Source organism: Cottoperca gobio, chromosome 14, assembly GCF_900634415.1.
Source record: "Cottoperca gobio chromosome 14, fCotGob3.1, whole genome shotgun sequence".
NCBI lineage: Eukaryota > Metazoa > Chordata > Actinopteri > Perciformes > Bovichtidae > Cottoperca > Cottoperca gobio.
Window position 1 is genome coordinate 15,897,224 of NC_041368.1, and position 20,359 is coordinate 15,917,582.

Genomic DNA, 20,359 nt, shown 5'->3' on the forward strand with positions numbered 1-20,359 from the left:
TACTTATATTAAATATTATATATTATTATAATAAATATTTAAGTGTTTCCTTTACATGCAACTTTATATTCACACTGCACAACATTTAAGAGGGAAATATTGTACTTTTTGCTACACTACATTTAGTAACTCGTTGTTGTACGGATTCATATTTTACAAAACCTTTGATGAGTCTATAAAGTATGACATCCTGTTGTATTTTAAACTAACCAACCGTAAATAATGTAGGCCTCCTTAAAAGTAGCTACAACAATCAGTAATAATAATCTGATATGCTAATATACATCACTGTACCACATAATTAGCACTTTTACTTTTGATAATTGAAGTACATTTTGCTAATACATAATTTCACACAAGTGACAGTCTTTTACTTGAAATAGTTTGTGTTATTGCAGTACTGCTACTTTTACATATGAAGGGGATCTGAGAAAAGATTTAAGGAGCGAGAAAGTTTTATGGAACACCTTGTGAAGTTTGAATACCTGAAACAAGTTAAACGCCTTAAGAATATGACTTTACAGAAGGACCCGAGTTAACAGGGCGTGCATGTGTTTCATACAGTCCACCTCACTCTGCCTCACACACCCTGTGCGGTGTCCTACATGCTGATCCAACTGATGCCCGCCCCGCGCGTAAATGGAAAGCTTTTACGCACCGCGTGTGTTCACTTCAGAAGAGGTTTAATTGTTGTTTTTGCATTGTCACACGCCTCGCCCGGCGCATAAGTAGGCCTCAGACACTGGGGATGTGCTGTGGAGATGTAAGGGATGCGGTAATACATCACTACATAATAGAGGGGGGTAAAAGGCAAGGCACGCGTCCGGACACTCACCACCAACTAAACGCGAGAGGGACTCTGACATCAATAACATCTCGCTCATCAATATAAACATTGTTGATGGAGTTAGACTGCTTAATTAAATAGTTTGCCGTGAAGGTATTAGGCTCTCTGAATTTATAATATTTAATCTAATGATCCCCAATGGAGAACATCTGAAGGACGACTCTTCAGCATCTCCATCCACAGGAAAGCGGCTCGGTCAGACAGACACCAAGACTTGGAGATTTCTTATTTTTCAGTGATGGCTATCAACACGGACGCTGCCTTTGAGAAAAGCGCCCTCGGTGAGAGGGAAGTTTCCAATCCCACCGACTTCCAGGACACGGAGAAGCTGCTAAGCACCGCGACCACCGAGCCCATCGGGCAGAACAACATCAAACAGTCCGACTCCTTCTCCCTCATCATCAGAGGGAGCGTCCGGTCCCTGGATGCGGATCAGAATGGACACAGATCACCGCTGAAATCGGGCTCCATCGGGCAGCTGGCGACCCCACCCAGATCCTTGTCCCGTCTCAGCCTGGGCCAGCTGCCCTCCCCGGTGCCTCCCGGGTCCGCACCCCCAAGTTACCTCTGGCTCGCCGTGCTGTCTTGTCTCTGCCCCGCCTGGCCGCTCAACATATATGCCTTGTGGTATGCACATGTGGTGAGTTACATTTACAATTTTACAAGTAGATTACTATTATTATTGTCATTATTATTATCATTATTATTATTATTATTATCATTATTATTGTCATTATTATTGTCATTATTATTATCATTATTATTATTATCATTATTATTATTATTGTCATTATTATTATCATTATTATCATCATTATTCTTATTATTCTTATTATTCTTATAATTATAATTATTATTATGTCTGTGTATCAGATGCTTGGGTATATTCTACATACAGATGAAAGCTTTTCAAACACTACAGGTGTTTTTCTTCTTTTGCTTTTAAATAATTAATTATTTATCACCCCCTTCCCTTCTTTCCTTTCCCATTAGTCGAGGTCTGTTCTACATACAGGAGATATTGAAGGAGCTAAGAAGTATGGCCGTCTGTCTATGCTGCTCAGCTTTCTGTCGATACTGCTGGGTGTGGCTGTCATCATCTTCTTAGTGTTAACATTAGGTATAGAAGAAACACATAAAACAAACACAGAAATGGCTTTAAGTAAAAGGCTGTGTATCTTAATGTTCTCTTTTCTCCAATTCTCAGAGCTCCAGATGTGAACTGGGGGATGGACGGAGTAACATTTAACATCTGATCTCAAATTTGCACAGAAGAGAGGAAGAGGAGGAGGAATGTCGTTTTGAAAATGGAAAAAGCACAAAATCTGAGTTGGAAACAAGCTGAAGAGACTTTTATGTAAAACGTAATGTTTTTTCTGCTATGGACGCAAGAGAGAAAAAGGAAAGAAGTCGCAGGTTGTGTCTCTTTTTCCGGCAACACTCATGTCCAATAAATAACCCCACAAACTCAGGAACAAAGGGAGGAAAATGAAGGCTGCACACAGTTGTAGTGTCAGATCATCAGACAGCACATGCTGTGGACTAAGTGTAACTACTCACAGTCCGAACTAGTGGTGCACTGAGGTAATTGGATGGTATTGCATTTTGCTTATAAAAAAAAAAATGTCATCATTAAATAAGACTAAAGAAGACGAAAGATACCATCATCATCAAAAAAAAAACCAACACTTACGATAAGATTTGTACGTGATGTGAAGATAAATAAATATAACCTCTTGGGGTCAAAAACAAAAAGGCATCAGTGCACCTCTAGTCTGTAATGCCGCCACTGCCTGCCCTGTTTCTCTTAACATTTGCAACACAGTACGTACCGACTGTGGGAAGATGTATATACTGATTTCATACACTGTTTACATACAACTCATGTACGTTCATCACGACAACGCTCTACTACAGTCATAGTGTGATATCTTGCTTTGCGTGCTAGTATGATAAACTGATTCCTGTTCGGACTCTACTGACCTGCCTGGATCTCTGCACCTCATTACGTTCACAATATACTGCAAGATATGAATGGGGTTGTTCTCCCTGTATGCACTGTTCCTGGCACTCTGATGTTGATGTTTATACATTTATACTGTATGACTGGTTTACTGTGCCATAGTTCTGCATGTCGGAAATAAACTTGAATGAGCATGACAAACTTGAAAGTGAGCTCATCACCTTTATTTTATAAGCGCTGCCAATTCAATATAAAGAAGTATGACATCAGTAACATTGATAACAGTACACAAAAGTACACACATACATTTATAAAGAGTTAAAATTACAACAGGATATAAGCAGCGATATATATAACTTCCAAGATGGAAATGTTTTCAAAATTCCAAAAATAAATAAATTCTCCAATCTGACAGTTGAAACAATTTCAATTAAGACTTTTTTTTTTTTATGTGATATATTTTTCTTTTCAAGATAAAATCCCTTCTTAACTCTATAAACTGCTGTTTTCAGGGGAGGAATTTGCAATATGAAAACATTTAAAATGTCTTGAGATGCAATGAATATTCTTTATTCTTAAAGAAATAAAGGTCCGTCGGTTGATCAGCAAATCAGTGGAAAGTGTAGAGCAACAGGAGTATGGTGCAGACGCCAATCACCCCGCCTAGAATTAAAGAGTCCCGCCTCTTGCGCAAATTGATTTTCTGGATGAGACTGTTGATGGTGGGGAAACGATCTGAGGGGTGGGGAAGTGTGGTGAAGGAAAATAATTATGACCCAAGTGGGCCTTCCCTATCGCACAGTGAGTGAGAGACAGAAAGCAGCAGGGAAAACACATCAGCGCCACCAGGAAGAGGAATAAATGGAGCTTAATGGTGTCTCAAGTCTACCATCTGTCATACCAGGTTCAGAGAAAATACAAATAAAGGACGTCAGGTGAAGAGAAAAGGAGCACAAATGATGAATTGTTAAAATGATTAAAGGATACTGGCCAGAGTTGTGACCCTGGTTTGAATGGACTTCAGTATCCCACGCTGAAATGTGATGTTCTCTTTGGTAGCCATGGCGATACTGGATGGGAGAAGAAACCATGAGGGATTAGTTGGTCGGAAAAGAAGCACACATCCGTCTTCACAGCATCACTTTAAGTTTAATGTTTCAGCTGAGGCGCTTAAAAGTAGGCAGGCATGATGGTCTGTATTAATAGATCTGAATACGCTCTGAGTGTGTGTGTGTGTGTGTGTGTGTGTGTGTGTGTGTGTGTGTGTGTGTGTGTGAGAGTAAAAGGAGAAGGGAGGAGAGTGAACAGAGCAATAAAGCTTACCTTATTGCATTGTCAATAAGACTATCAGAGCTGTGAACATGAAACCGGGGGGGGGGGGAGAAAAAGAAAGTCAATTTAACTGAAAAACCTTCATTACTAAGTTTGTACAACAATGTACACGACCTAAAACCATTTAAAAAGTACCATCATTTAAGGAATAATTTTCTGTCCAACATTCATTTGAGTTTATTAGCATTCATGCTTAAAGTTACAGGAACAGAATTACATTAATAATTTCAAATAAATATATATATACATGATAGTACATCAAATTATAACTTCTATACAGTTATCTATATACACACCAAGCATGTATACTCAGACATACACAACCATACACTTACATACTGCCATGCATACATTACAAAATGCCAAAAAACAACTAAATGTAACACAAACACACTGAAAAGTGTAGAAACAAACAAACCCCAAAGAATTCAGATATCTATCTTATTTTCCATTCAGTTCTGCAGTGTGACAGTAGGCTGGGTTGAAAGCAAACGTTTGTGCACGTGTAGCTAATTACACCGCTTTACAAGTAAGAAAAGTAAAACTTTACTAAATGAGCATTTATAATAACTCAACAAAACAAAGCCCACACCACAGACTCTAAATGATAACTGTACATCCACACATTCTCTCTTAATCAACACGACCCATCACAAAAGTGAAATATTAGGTATTAAACTGCAGGGAAGACATAGCTGTATACGTTTCAGGATGGTAACCTGATCCACCGTGGTGTTTGTTTTAGGTGTATAAAAGCAGAACGGACACTGAACTCACACAGGAGGTTTACATCAGCTGCCATTAGCTGCTGAGATAAGTGACAGAGAGAAAAATGAAGTGTTCAGTCAGAGCTGAGCAGACCATATAAGGTCAGCATCCTGGCCGACTCCACTGGAGACCAAAAATCAATACTGCGCTTTATACTTCCTCCTCATCTATCAGTCCACCTCTCCCACTATCCATCTACTGCTGTCCGCTGCCTTTTCTCTCTATTCTCTACAGGCGAGGCAGCTTCTTGCTTTCGTTTGTGCTCCTTTATCTTTTCTTTCTTTACTAAGTTACAAACGTTCTACACAAAACTACTCTCCAACTTCACAAAGTGGTCCGACCGCCGATTGTAAACCTTGGTTTGTATCGGCCGACAGTGCTGGACGGTGACACTTCTGCAACAGTTCAACGTTTAAAGCTTCAAAAGTCAATTGTAAAAAACATTTAACCTGTCGGATGATGTGACCGTGGGCTGGACTGAGAGCAAACGTTTGTACGTGGTTGTCTTATATGGGTTTTTTTTTCCATAACTGTAAAGCTTTACAAGTAAAGTAAAACAAAACTTTGCTAAATAAGCATTTGTAATAAATTGACAAAACAAAGTGAAACACACCAGGACTGTCTAGATTAATTGATTGGTCAATAAAATGTCAGAAAATAGTGAAAAGTCCAAGTTAATGTCTTTAAATGTCTTGTTTTGTCAGTCTGCAACCCAAAGGCATTCAGTGTAATGTCATATAAAACAGCAGTTTCGGACATTCTTTCATAAAGTTACTTTAAGTATCTTTCGATTATCAAAATAGCTGACGATTCTTTTTTTTGTCGATCGCCTAATTGATTACTCCCCCTAATTGTTGCAGCTCTAATTACAACACATGGATATTCTTACCACACTGCCACTGACGCAAGTATCAAATCTCCATCGCGTTCAAAACACAGAACTGAATCTCAGCATGTTTTCCAAGAAATTGCTGAATATGCATCTTCTGGCGGAGCAACGAAGAGGTGGCTTTTGAAAAATGTTTTGGTGTAACTCTGTTAAACAAAACACTCTCTCAACCCTTTTAGATTCCGAGGAAATGAGGGCATAAACTGAATCAATAAATCCTCTCATGAAATACGACCCAGATTCTCACCTGTATAGATTAACTGACAAAGCAAAAAATGTTACGTCTTCAAATCAACCATCTCAGACTCTACACGTGTCATCATGTTACACATGAAGCTGCTGCTGTGTCCCAGATGTGTTAAAGCAGAACAGTCCTGCGACACACGTGTTGCAGGACTGTTCTGCTTTAACACATCTGGGTAGTTTCTTTTGTATTCATGACTCAGTGTGAGGGGCGTGCGTGTGCGTGGCACGGGGAGATTGCGTGCGCGGCGCGGGGAGATTGCGTGCGCGTGCGTGGCACGGGGAGATTGCGTGCGCGTGCGTGGTGCGCCCTGCCAAGACAATGGTAGGGCAAACACTGTTACTTATGTTTCAGAGCTTATATTGGAGCACATATCTGAACATGATTAACTGTTTTCAATTTCTTACATTCCTGGTATTTCAACAGGACGAGTCCAATGTTGGCAAAGTCAGTAATGTTACTGTTGGTAACAACTCAGGAACAATAGGTTCAACATTAGCTGCGGTAAGAGCACAGATGTACTGGTCACATAGGACGCAGTATTAATGTGTGCGTGTGCACATGTTTGTGTTTGTTGATCATTTCTGGTAATGCATCAGTTGTTTATGATTAACGTTTTATTCTATCCCACTCTCCCTTCTCCGTTTTTCTTCTCTCTAAGGAAGTTGCTCTTCCACAGATCATGAACCACTCAGCTAAAAATGACAACAACAACAACAACAACAATCACTAACTGATGATAAATTCATGCTTTGAAATCAGATTCATTTTTCTTTCTTTGCATTGTTTAGTTTTTTTGCAAAGGAAACACATATGACCTTTTCTCTTCGTTTGAAGTTGACCGCACTTTAGAGACGGATGAACCTCGTGGGAAAAGTCTTAGATCTTTGCTGTCAACTTGTGAAACATGGGAGCATATTTGATTTCATATTTTTGTTTTGTGCATGTTAGAAGTTTGACTAATCAAAACATCAGACATCTAATCATCTACTGAAAGTGTTTAATGAGTAGGACATAAAGCAACGGCAGTACAACCGGCTTCAGAGAGACCAGCCTGAGTGTATCAATGAGGATCCTGTGATCAAACGCTGACATACAATCCAACAAAACCAAAAATGAGATTTCCTCTCTATGCCTGTGAGAACAGCCAGACTGAAACGAGTCGACTTCTACAAACATTCATACAAACAAAACATTATACCTACTGAACATCAGCGTTGTGAGCATGTTTACAGGCTGATGTTAGCATTTAGCTCAGCACTAGTGGGGCTTAGTCTTGATTTTGAAACAAAAGTAATACATTTAAATGTTCTAATAAGTGTAAAATGATTGTAGAGTTGGATACAAATCATGTTTATTTAAGCAGAAGCTTAACACTACACAGGATTGTATTCATTTGGACTTGAACTAGATCGCAAATTACGACACCGTGTCCGTTAAGAAATTCAGTGAGGTGGGTTTGAATAGGGGAAGCAGGTTCTAGAGCTCTGAATCGCCGCCGACATCTTCGAGTATTACAGTAGTATTATTTTAAATAGAAAGAAGTGAATAATAAAGTGAGAGGAAATGGCAATTCAGTCTAATTATCAGGCTAGTGAAAGGGTGTATTATGGCAGCAAGGTGGGGCTATATCCAAACCTACAGTACGGACGTAATTGATAGTGGGCAAGTTAAACAATTCTAAAAGAAGCTTGCGAGGCGGATAATATAAAATAAATAAATAAAAATCTATTCATGGCTTTAATAGTTTCATTCAAATAAGCCGCTTTATTTAAAGCAACTTGAACTTCGAGATAGTTAACTCAAATAACTTAAGTAAATACACCTGAAGTGTTTGTATCCTTCACAAAAACACACACTTATCTATATTATATTTACTCTGAGGGAAGTTTTGACAACAGCAAAATAAATCATAAATCAGCGGGACACAACTGCAACGTGAGCGGTGGGTCCTGGGGAGGTGCTTGTAGCGGGCACTTTCATTATTTCTGACTGATGGCTCTGTACACTACCGATGTAAGATTAGCAGTTTATGTGATTTTATTCTATTTATTTTTCTTTGTAAAATCGACAGGTGGAAAAGGAGTTGAATTATTATTGGCAACGCATCAAACGCAGGAGGCTTTGGCGCAGGGAACAATATTAACATCAAATAATGTACAAGTGTACATGTTTTGGTTGTCACAGGGACACCGTTTGGATGTGTTAAAGTACAAGTTTTACATTTCTTAAATACTTTGTAAGTTTTAAAATACTTAAGGTATATAGAGAAATGTTTAATTGTCTTTATTGAACTATTTTGGACAGTTTATCTTTGACAAATAACAACATATTATTTAATAATTAGTAAGTAAGTGTAGTGTGAAAAAGCATAATAATTATACAGTAAACATAGCTGTAAAGACGTAATGTATACGCAGAAAGAACATCTCTGGTATTGCTTAAAATGCCACTGTATTTACTCCAAAGTTAATTATTTTATATATATGGTAATCTGAGTGAAGATGACATAATGCAGGATAAATCAGTTTCATGGATTGCTTTACACCGACAGTCCAAATCTTAACTCACTGCTGGTTACTGGGACAGTTTTACTGTAAGTGATACAGTCAAGTGTACAATTCTGTTTATATAAAGTGTAAATAAAGGTGTTTAGTAGCTCAGTGGATAAAGAGAATACATCTATGATATATGATTATAAACCAAAGTATTGGGCAAAAAAAACCAAATGACTTGATAATTTCTCCCGATAAGAAAAGTCATTAGGATTCATCCTCTAAGGACTGAATGTCTGTACAAAATCAGATTTTAATCTATTCAATAATGCAGATTATTCAGTCTGGACCAAAGTGGCAGAACGACTGACCGTCATTGTCCTCCCTGCAGCCGCTGCTACAAATATAGTCAAAGTACAGAGAGATAAACGGATCACAAATTCAAGAACAAAACATTAATACAGGAGAGAAACATGACTAATGCAGATGCTTCCATACAGTGCAGAACAACATCACTGAATGGTTTGAGGAGTATAAAAATCACGTGAATCATATGTTGTCACCAGATTTCAACCCGACTGAACAACTATGGGAGATTTTAGAAGTGGTAGAGTCTCCACCATCATCGTCACAAAACCAAATGCGGGAATATATTTTGGTAGAATGGTCTCCATCCATCTAGTAGAGTTTATAGACTTGAAGAATGTATAACACGCAGTAAAGGAGTCGTTCTGGAGGCTTGTGGTGGCCCCATATCTTACTAAGACACCTAAAAACCAGAGATGTCCTCGCTGACCCGGGCATATTTTAATAGATCAATATCGGCTAAAATAAAGCTGAACAAAATGGGATCCATTTTTTACTGTAGTCCACCTCAGCATTATCATCAGCCACACACACACACACACACACACACACACACACACACACACACACACACACACACACACACACACACACACACACACACACACACACACACACACACACACACACACACCTTTCTGAAGACTTGTATGTAAAGCGTTTTATGTGAATCTTTTTCAGTCTGCTGGTTCTCCCTAAGGTGCACTGATCCCATTGGAGTCATTGTCATGGGGGGGGGGGGGGGGGGGCACTACATCATAGAGCATAAACGTCACACTCTGCCTTCTATTCCATTGTTTCTAACTAGAGTAAAAAGTAGAAATCTCTCTTACCTTCTGAGATGTTCATGTTCCTTGAGGAAGAGCTCAGTCCTTCTGTTATTCACTCCTGTGCTGCTCTTGTAGGACCTGAGTAAGAGAACCGAAGAGAGAGGAACATTAAATGATGGTTAAAGGATTTTGTCCGTATAATGGCTTTAGATGAAAAGTCAAGCAATCACCAACGATATTACAATTCATCCTGTGGGGGGAATTAATGTGTGTAGCTCATTTAACGGCAATCCATCCAATAGCTGTTTAGACATTTTGCCAACAACCTCCTCAAAAGTTGGGTCTGAAAATTCCAAATTGTCATAAACATGTTATTGAATATTGAGTTCAACAGTAATTATTCATATCATATCCTTAAATGTGAAGGGTCTATTTCTCTCTATATTAAAATGTACTCATATTTTAGTCAAATAACAAATATGGCCGAATTTAACTTTTAACTTTAAGTCACCGTGGCTGAGCTCACACTAATAACAGCACATTGTTCATACCTATCAAAAAGGAAAAAGCATTTATCTTCATTCCAATATGTATGAATCCCCCATGAGATCTGGCTTGTTATGTTGGTGCTTCATGAAAAACCTAATGCTACACATTACCCTTTAAGCAGCTTGGCCAACAGAAGTAGTAAGGAACAGGTTTCTCCCCGGTCTTTGCTTTGGCCTGAAAGAGTTGTTTCACTCCCTCCTATTAACTGATGCCTGGATGCTGATCATGAACTTTCTGCTTTAAGGCTTTTAAGTAATTAGCTCTGCTTAACCCACAGCTCAGTCGTCCATCTCTTATTTACACCCTCCTTGTTTGGACTGATCATCAATTCATCATCCATTATCTCTTCTGTTGCCCCCCCCTCCCTTCACTGTTTCTACATACCTCTCACCTCGATGAGAATGATTAAAATGGACTCTCAGGATTGTTGCAATCGGTCAACATAAGATCAAGACAACTTTATCTCACTCTTCCTCTCTGTCTGACTGTCTTGCTCTCCCTCTCCTCTCCTGATAAAGCATTTCCTCTGTATCAGGACGGCCAGATGTAAGCACTCTCCCTCGGTTTGGGCTGAATGAAAGCCTTGTGGTTTGATTTACTGTAGACGGCACTTAGGAAAGATATCCCCAGAGAAAGAGAGAGATACAGACACAGATAGAGAGATACAGGAGATACAGACAAAAAGAGAGAGATAGAGAGAGAGAATAGACCGGATGATAAGAGGAGGTGCCTCTCATTAGAGGATGAAACGTGATATGAGGAATGAAGATCATCAAAGGGTGGGGGAATGCAGCAACAAACTGGACATTTCTGCCTCCTCCTGGTTAAGGATAACATAGCAAACGTCCACAGAGCAGGAGGGAAAAGGGAAGGAAGAGCATAAAGAAAGGAAGGAAAAGAAGGGAAGATGAAAATGTAACAAATAGTATAGAGAAAAAACAGGGATGGAAGGAACCAAGTAGGAAAGATCGGCAGTGCCAAGATAAAGTAGACTAAAGAGAGTATTCCTGTGATTTAGTATTGCACTTCCACAAAGTTGGGACACTTAAAAACTTTATAAAAATTAAAAAAAGAATGACTTACAATTAAAAAGATACCGTAGATAGAATATCATTTCTATTATCTATCCTGTTGACATTAATGTTCTATTTGCCAGAGCTTCATTACAATACTTTTACAATCATTTTAAACACATTTAGAGTTGAAATAATCAGTTTAATTAGTTGGTTGATGAAAAAATGTATTTGCAACAACAACAAATTTGCTTAACTAATTTTAAGAGGAAAAAACAGCAAATATCTCCACTGGCTCCAACTTTAAAATGTTAATATTTGTAGGTCTTCTACCATAGCATATTGAAAATATTGTTACTTTGGACTGTTGCTTGGATAAAACAAGCTATTTTAATGCATTGGAAAATAAGGTTGCATTTGCTAAATATACACACAATATATTTTATTGTCAAGAGATTTATGAAGGTGCTTACTCGATGTCTCTGTGAACAGATCCCAGCAGGTCCTCTCGCTCTCGCAGGCTGAAGAAGTTGCTTTTGGTTTTGTGGAACTCTTGAGTATAGTCCTATGGGATCAAACAAAAGCCAAAATAAAGCAAAAATATATGTTATTTTCTTAAGAAATCCCGTTTCAGCATGAGAAAGTACCTAATGCAAGAAGGTGAAGTAATTGTATGCACCTGTAAAATGTCTCTGTGTCTCTGTAAGGTGTGCATCAATGCAGTGTTATGCGATGAAGCCCCCGGACTATTTGTGTATTCGGCCATCTTGTCATTGACTGCTGAAAGCTGCAAAACAAAAAGTAAAAACATTTTAAACCAAGTAGCCATAAAAACAATGAGTTTGCAGGGTAAGTGATCTTAAAACAACTCAGTAATATCTGAATAACTCTGCAAGATTATCATTTAGAATACCAGACTACAATAAAAAATGAATTTCAAAGTAAACATGAATGCATTATAATAAGCATAACCATCAATTCTAATCTAAGTCTGTACAACCTGTAAAAGAAACTGTAGTTCTCACTACATATAAAAACACAGGATGACACAATCAGCTTTGTTTGGCTGCTCACTTTTATTTTTTATTGGAGACCACGGATTATAAATCAATTCCATCCCATGGCCTTGAGCCTTCAATAGCTGCTTCTGAAGAGGACCCGAAAACCCCTTCAACTATAGCTGTTAGCGACCATATGTGTGTGGTATTTGACTTACGCTGGCCAATAGCTGCTCCAGCTCAGTAGTCATGGCTACGAGCATATTGTCTTGAGACGAGCCGACACAATCAGACCTGATTTAAGAATAAAAGGGAAAGGATGCTAAAGTACAAATGCAAGCTAAAACATTTGTTGTCATTTGAACTATAAAAAAAATACAGTTTTTTAAGAGCACAAAACACTGTGTTTATGATATTATGTTGCCTATTAAAAGGTACACACATTAAATTGGTAATAGTTAAAAATACTTATCATAATGTATTACTCAAAGATTGTGCGTTCAGTTATTATCAGTAGAAATGTAAATAAAATGCCTTGTTGAATAAAAAATAAAAATCGTAGTAATTCTATTAAATTCTATATCCATGGTTAGCGAAAGTCAGAGTCCACATTGTCAAGATGAAATGAGGAGTGTGCAGTTGACCTGCTGTCTCTTGTCCGCTGGTCCTGCTTGCTGCTGCTGCTGTAGCTGGTGCAGAGCTTACTGAAGGAGACCAGCTTGAGATCCAGCTCATTCTCCAGCTGTCTGGCCTGTTTACGCAAATCTGAGTGAAGACAAACATTTCATCATGGAAGCAGACATTCCATACTTGACCAAAAAGAAATACTGGAAACTGAAACTAAAATCTGAAAAACTTAAAGCAAGATAGAATGCATCATAAAGACACCAGAATTAAAATCACATCATAAAATTCAATCCACATAGCAGACTGATCTGGGCCAGATATGGCATTTGGCTTGCAATGGCATAATAAGGAATACAAGCAAAGAATGGCAAGACAGACTGGTTATGAGTATTTGACCCAGATATGAATGAATTATTTTTTTACTGTTTTAGAAGCTATACAATCCCTGTGGATTGAAACAGCACATATCAGTAAGGATTACATCTTGACAGTAATTAAAACATGAAAGCTATAACATTATTTTGTAGATTAATTAATATTTTTTATGGTAAAAAATGTTTATGACACCTCTGCTAGGTTAGTCCATTTGTGCCTGCAACTCAAAAAAATATATTTTTATGGAACTGTTCTCTGGGCTTGCCTATTCATAAATCGGAAAATATTTTCAAACTATATCAAACTATTTAGCTGAAAAGTGAGCTTTTCTTCTCACTTGTCCCATGTGTCCAAATAATAAATATAGTGCTACAAGAAGAAATTAAAAGAAAGACAATCAAGTAGGCTATTTGGTATCTATGACCTCATAACAAGTCAAGGATGTAAACACATATGCAGTGTAAAATAACATTTGAAGACATTTAACAAAAAATATTTTAGAGTTGTTCCTCATTTTTCAAAAAGGTTTTTAATGTGATGTAATATTTCAAAGTTGTACTGTTAGATACTTTCGCAAAGTATGTCCGTACCAGATGTCAAGAGTTTAGAACAATCAGAACAAATGTTGTGGCATTTTTCATTATCATACTAAATATAGTCTTTGGGCACAAATGTGATTTAGAAGCTAAATAGAACAATGCATTAGGATGTTCACACACTTTTTACTGTAAACGCTGCTAGACTTTAGTCTAGTACAAAACTATGAAACTGTTTTAACGTTACTTGTTGGCATTTTTCCTGCAAACAGGTAGCAGAGGGTCAAACAGCCAAGTTGAGTTAAACAAACGTCAGCTGAAAGGCGTAGCTACACTTGTTGCACAATTAAAACTCACAAAGCCTTTTAATTATTTGTTTTACATTTTAATCAGGAACATTACTATTACAAGAACGGGACAATAACAACAAAACTGGCTACGCAATCAGAGCAAATAGCATATCTAATAGAAAAATGTAAATTACAAAGGCTAATAAAGTTGACGTATCAAGTTCGACGCAAACATGCTAACAGGTTAGCTTAAAACAGCTAAAGGTATCGTTATATCCGAGTGGATACAAAGTTTATTAACGTAACGTCTCACGGATTATGTTAAATGTGTTTGACCTGCCTCGGTGAAGAACCACAAAAGATGTAAATGCGGACAGATGTATTAAATTAGATGCTGTAATACAATTTACCTTCCCAATAGTTGCTGCTGGTTGCCATGTTTGTTGTTGACATGTCATCATCAGCCGTCAAGAAGAAACAATTGTCGCAAATTCTCATTTGAGCCACAGCGTCCTCTGGTGGTTTCCGGCCGCAGGCGTACCTCTTACCGAAACAAATCAATAACTCTCAGCGAGCAGGCTGATCATTATTCTCCCGAGGGTTATAATGTGAAACACGATAGCAGAGAGGCCTTTTAGGCTTATTGCTTAGTGATTGAAATACACTCATCGATGTACAAACGTTTGTGGAGTGTTTTCCTTGACGTAGCTCCATGATGATGACTGTTCTTTATTACCTACTTAGTATCCTAGAAGTATTGTCAGTAAAATGCACTTAAACTAAGTAAAGTAAGTAAAACTTAAAGCAATCATTTGGCAGAACGGCTCATGTCTTAAACTAAATAGCCTACATGTAGCCTTTTCAAGTAGTACCGTACTTATTAAGTAATTTTGCAGTAGGCCTACTTGTATTTTACTTGAGTATTTCCATTTTATGATACTTCGTAGGCTACTTCTACTCCACTACATCTCAGAGGAAAATATTGTACCTTTTACTCTGCTACATTTATATGTCAGATTTACTTACTAGTTAATTTGCAGATAGATTTTTTCTACACATTTTAACTCAACTAATACATTATTAAAGGTTAAGCAACCTGGCAATATATAAAGTACTTCAAATTACCCTTTACATTAGTGATAAACACATTAATGCATCACTAACTAATTCAGTCATTTTAAGTCATTCTAATCATTTTATTTCTACACTGTACTTTTAATTAAAGCTATGGTGGGTAATATAAACACTAGAAACACTAAAGTAAAGTGCAAGTGCCTCAAAGTTGTGCAAAAGTCAGCTTTGCCACTTTCCACTACTGGTAGACTGGTCAGACAATGTTCCAGTGTTATGTGTATATATAAGACTAACCAGAGAGGCCTTTCTGGATCTTTCACATTAATAGTTAGGATTGAGAGACAAACTTACTAAACATTTTTCATATTGTGCACAAGCGTGACGTCTCAGTTTTTGTGTATTCATCAATCTTAGTTTATTACCCTTAGTTTTAGAGGTATGAACTCCAAATTTAAATGGTAATCATTAATTAATTTTAGTCTAGGTGGTTTAGTATTCAGTGCACATAAAGTGTAACAAGACCAGTCAAACCTGTGCAGTTTGTGTGCATTTAGCCCCTTAATGTTTTGTTTTTCTCTGTCTTTAAATAGATTAATTTATCATCCATATCTTGACTTTTTGTTCATGGGATTCACCCCAAATAAATTCATATTTTGCAGGTTGATTGATATCATCTGAGCTTCGCTGCTCACCAGTGGTGTCAACGTGTCATTATAGAAAGAAGACGATGATTGAGGTACATGTCAGTCGTATTGTGAATCTCTCTGTTTCTTTGCTCATTCTCTTTATTCATCGTCTTAAACATAGGCAGTCATGGAAATCACAGTAACAGCAAGACTGGTGATCGAGTTGATGTAGAAGACAATGACGATGGTTATGATGATGATGATGACGATGACGCCATCAATGGTGGAGATGAAAAAGAGCAAAAACTTTGAGGTGTTCTCACCGTTCTGCAGCCAACCTCGGCAGATGAAGCATCTCTTTCACACTGATTCAGCTTTTTCTCTCAATTCTGTCATCCCTATATTCTGTCTTTCTTACATCTTTCCTTTTTGTTGGTGATGTTTCTTTAAAAAATGTAAAAGTGCTGTGAACAACTGACACCAGTAAGCACCTGAAGTCCAGCCCGGGATCCTGCTTTGACTAGCCGGACCAACGGAGCCGGGGAGATGGAGGTTGGGGGAGAAGAGGAAGAGAATGAAGGATGGAAGTGCAGGAGGAAGGAGAAGAGGAGGAGGAGGAGAAGATAAGGAAGTGTGAAGAAAGTGTTCCCTTCTCAGTGCTGGATCCTCCTGATGGACTGAATCTGGGGAGTCTGGGAGTGGGAGCCAAACTCACGGTAACACTTGTACTCTCCTCCGCGACAGTCACACTCCATGATGTACTGGTAGCCACGGTAGCCAGGGTACTGGTAGCACACAAAGCTGCAGGAATAAACAAGAACATGTTTATTAAAGGCATACACTTAAATAATCAAGTATAAATCGTTCAAAATAGTTATGTAAGTAGATGAAAGTGTCAGATTCCTGTGCAGTATTTCCAGCCAGCGTGTGTTTTGTTACTCAAAGACTATGACGATTGACTTACGCTCCACTCTGGATGTGCATGGATCCAACCTCGTTGTTCATCCATCCCATGGCCTGCAGAGAGGGGTAGTCATCACACAGCTCGAACTGACGGCCGGTCATGTTCTCCATCTCGAAGATGGTCATGCGGGACTCCTTGTGGTTCTGTACAAAAGGAGCAGAAAGGAGGTTTAGCATTAAGCTCAGTTTAAAGCAAACTAAGGGCTGTTACTGTGTTGTATGTTAAACCTACAGCACAGCAGATGGGCCTGAAGGAGATCATCCTCTCAATGCGGTAGGAGTTGCTGCCACTGTAGGCCTCAAAGCGAGGGTAGTCTCCCTTCTCAAGGACAAACTGCTGGCCGCAGAAGCTGGAGTGCTCGTAGCCCACCCAGCTGCAAGAAGACAGTCAGAAACCAAGGAAATACAAAATCAGCACACTTTCAGAATGTAATAAAAAGTAGTTTCATTTCTGTCGTTAAGCATTTCAAAAAGTGAGGAAATGCCCTCTGGAAACGTACGCTCCACACTCGATCTTCAGGGAGCGGATGTTCTCCATGCTACACTCCATGATGTTCTGGCAGCTGGCGGTGAACTCCATACGCCTGCCCTGGAAGTACTCCTGATCGTACACGGTGATCTGTAAAACACAAAAGACAACGCAAAAGGATGAAAGAAGGTGAGTTAAAAAAAAAAGAAGATGCATTACAATTGAAACTGTGCCCAATCATGCATTAAAACTTCTTGCTGCTCCCATAACTGATTGGTAATGTAGTGTTAAGCGTGTACACCATATGCTTACCTTCCAAGGGCCCATGGGCATGGGGTTTGTCTGAGCCATTTTGTCTTGTTTTTCAGTAGTACCTGTAGGGAAATACACAGACAGTCAGGCCCACTGATGGAAGAAAACATTAAAAAACAAACCTGTATAATAAATAAAAACCTTTTCTATACCCTGTCTGCTACTGTGGTTGGCTCTTTAGCATTCTCTAAGGCTTGTACCTCGCTGTTTACTGTTGACTACACAATTAACTTGCAGGTTTGCCACATGAGACTACAGTATAAGCCTCCTATTTCCTTTCCATTGCTTTAAAAATGACTCCCTTATTTGCAGTAAAGGTAATAAACAAGCCACCCTGTCTTCACTGCAACCAATTAAGACTTCCTGTTGTTCGTTGATATATTGCATTAGAGACCCTGACACCATGTCCATAGATTGTGAATCTGTACTGTATTGTTAACTGGTTTTACCTACCCAAACTGGTGAACTGTATATCGCAGAGTTCCACTGAACGGTCTGCAGAAATAGTGTGTATGGGGGTATATATACACCCAAGGGTGACAGGGGCCGGGGGGCGAGGCACGCCTGGACTCATGTCAGCACTTTGCTTTGGACTCCATTGCTTTGTTGTGTGAGCCACAGAGGGGTTAACACACAGACACACGGTGATTCATGCGAACACAAAGAGGGCACACGTCTATACTGCACTGTGGTGAATCTATATGTTGGGGGGGAACAGGGGGGCTTTCTCCACCAGTGTGTGAATCTATTATCAAATTGCAGTTCAGTGTTAAAACACTTTATGTTACTGTTTTAATTTATTTTGAATTCAATAATCACTTACACTCACTGCATGTTTTAAAGGCACCCGTGGAAAGATTTGCATTACACTCCAAATAAAGACATATGCGCTACACTAATCAATCATTAGTCAGTTAGTCAAAGTTATATCTTTTTATTATTATTACATAATTACATGTATTTAACCGATCACATACTTGATACTCATTAAAATATGAAATGTAAAAAAACATCAGTCTGTAATCAAAACTTATATTTAGTTTTCCCTCATTCTTTATTGTGTAGTACACTGGTGTTTGTGGCAGGATGTTTTGTTTTTTAATCTGTATTATTGTATTATATCACGTCTACATTTCCCAAATGTTTATTTTAATCTGTCATGTGTCTTTCTTGATGACATGTGAAGTCATGATGTCTGACATTGTACCATTTCATTTCTTAATAAAGATTAAAAAATACATTTAAAAAGCACTCCAGTGGATTGACTTCCAGTGATTTTGCTCATTATGCTTGTGTAGCACGCCATCATCATTGTGTTTGTCAGGAGACTCAGATCAATTGTTTGTCTACACACTGTGTTGACTCATTTGAAAATGCATTTTACCGGTAATCTAATTTCCTGAAACTTGAATACCAAGTTTCTTGATGGCAGGAAAAACTAAATCAATGATTTTAACACTGGATGTGAAATAAGAAGATGGTGGCCATGTTGGAAAATCTAATCGGGCTCTTTTATTGATCATAACAAATGCAGAAATCCATGGAAGAGGGACAAGTGTGCTGGCAATAGAGTCAAAGCTCTGAGAGTTTTATCTCGAGTCTGATGGGTGTTTAACGATATAATCTTTTTATCAAAAACCAGTCGGTCCAAACTGATTTCATGCTCTCTGTGAACACCAGCAGAGGATATGATGCTGCGTCCTGTTTTCACTTTGTGGTTTATATTGTAAGTTGTGAATGAAAGTACCTGTTGCTATTTTTGGAAAACCTCTCCAAGTGAATGAATCAACAATGAAGGTTAGCAGGGGGCAATGGCCCCGATTGGCAGGAGTGGCAGCGCATTGGCATCAACATCGATGAGCTGTAATTAGGCAGCAGCGTGAATAAAATATTATTACACAGGGAAAATATTGTGATAATTTGTATGAAGGAAGGAGCCAAAGTTGAGCTGTTCATTACTGTTTGTACTTTCGATTGATCTGTATGATGCATTCCTCCCATCGAGTAAGCACACAAGCATCTGTTAAACACACTTTTGTTGAAGTCGTTTTAAAGCATTTTCACTACTTCTTATTCCAAACATCTTAATCAAAAAGTGTGTTTTCAATTGTTTCATTGCATAAAGTAGGAAAGTAAAGAGCAAACAAAACAGAGAATAGTTGGTAGGTACACCCTCCTCTCTCCTCTAGCTGCACAATAATCATTTAGGAATGGCTTACTGAGGTCAGCACATTGCCCAGACTCTGTGTGTGTGTGTGTGTGTGTGTGTGTGTGTGTGTGTGTGTGTGTGTGTGTGTGTGTGTGTGTGTGTGTGTTGTATGTGTGTGTGTGTGTGTGTGTGTCCATGTAATTCCATGATTGTGTCTACAACAGAGAGGGAGAGACATTTGGACATATCTTAATATCACAACAAGAAAATTCTTGTGAGCACATTTCTGATCAGTTTGATTAAATCAGAATGTGAGACAGGACAGGCGTGTGTGTATGTGCGTGTTTGTGTGTGTGTGTGTGTGTGTGTGTGTGTGTGTGTGTGTGTGTGTGTGTGTGTGCGTGTGTTTTCTGCTGATGATAGCAGCAGCAGCTCAGACATGACAAAGGGACGAGCAGACTCAGCAGGCTGATGTGAAGAGCCCACAGGGACCATATAGCCGACTCTCAATGTTCATAAGCACATAACAAAACCTCAGTTTCTTCTATACATGTTTAACAGACCAACCTGTGACAGACCCTCGTTTTTTAGTACTTATTGTCATTTTTTGTTTTCCCAATTCATTTCAGCTGAATGTCACAATTCCCCTGAGTTGATTGGAGGGTTATTCAGATCACCTGTTGGCTCCTAATTAAAAATTGAGA

At 38.5% G+C, this 20,359-nt stretch overlaps 3 protein-coding genes across 3 annotated transcripts; 1 reads left to right on the forward strand and 2 right to left on the reverse strand.

The window, feature by feature from the left end:
- Positions 1–805: 805 nt before the first annotated feature.
- Positions 806–3,012, forward strand: LOC115019189 (trafficking regulator of GLUT4 1-like). Its single transcript, XM_029448623.1, has 3 exons — positions 806–1,487; positions 1,841–1,967; positions 2,055–3,012. The coding sequence occupies exons 1-3, from the start codon at positions 1,086–1,088 to the stop codon at positions 2,066–2,068; spliced, it is 543 nt and encodes a 180-aa protein (XP_029304483.1). The 5' UTR covers positions 806–1,085; the 3' UTR covers positions 2,069–3,012.
- Positions 3,013–3,018: 6 nt separating this feature from the next.
- Positions 3,019–14,613, reverse strand: LOC115019188 (Golgi SNAP receptor complex member 1-like). The gene is made up of 9 exons (XM_029448621.1): positions 14,473–14,613; positions 12,879–12,999; positions 12,453–12,528; positions 11,916–12,023; positions 11,710–11,801; positions 9,738–9,812; positions 4,134–4,163; positions 3,798–3,880; positions 3,019–3,545 (listed from the first exon to the last, which is right to left on the reverse strand). Exons 1-9 carry the CDS (start codon positions 14,558–14,560, stop codon positions 3,421–3,423), a joined length of 798 nt encoding a protein of 265 aa, XP_029304481.1. The 5' UTR covers positions 14,561–14,613; the 3' UTR covers positions 3,019–3,420.
- Positions 14,614–16,415: 1,802 nt separating this feature from the next.
- Positions 16,416–19,269, reverse strand: LOC115019073 (beta-crystallin A3-like). Its single transcript, XM_029448411.1, has 6 exons — positions 19,254–19,269; positions 17,507–17,568; positions 17,226–17,344; positions 16,958–17,099; positions 16,727–16,869; positions 16,416–16,563 (listed from the first exon to the last, which is right to left on the reverse strand). Exons 2-6 carry the CDS (start codon positions 17,543–17,545, stop codon positions 16,416–16,418), a joined length of 591 nt encoding a protein of 196 aa, XP_029304271.1. The 5' UTR covers positions 17,546–17,568; positions 19,254–19,269.
- Positions 19,270–20,359: the final 1,090 nt, after the last annotated feature.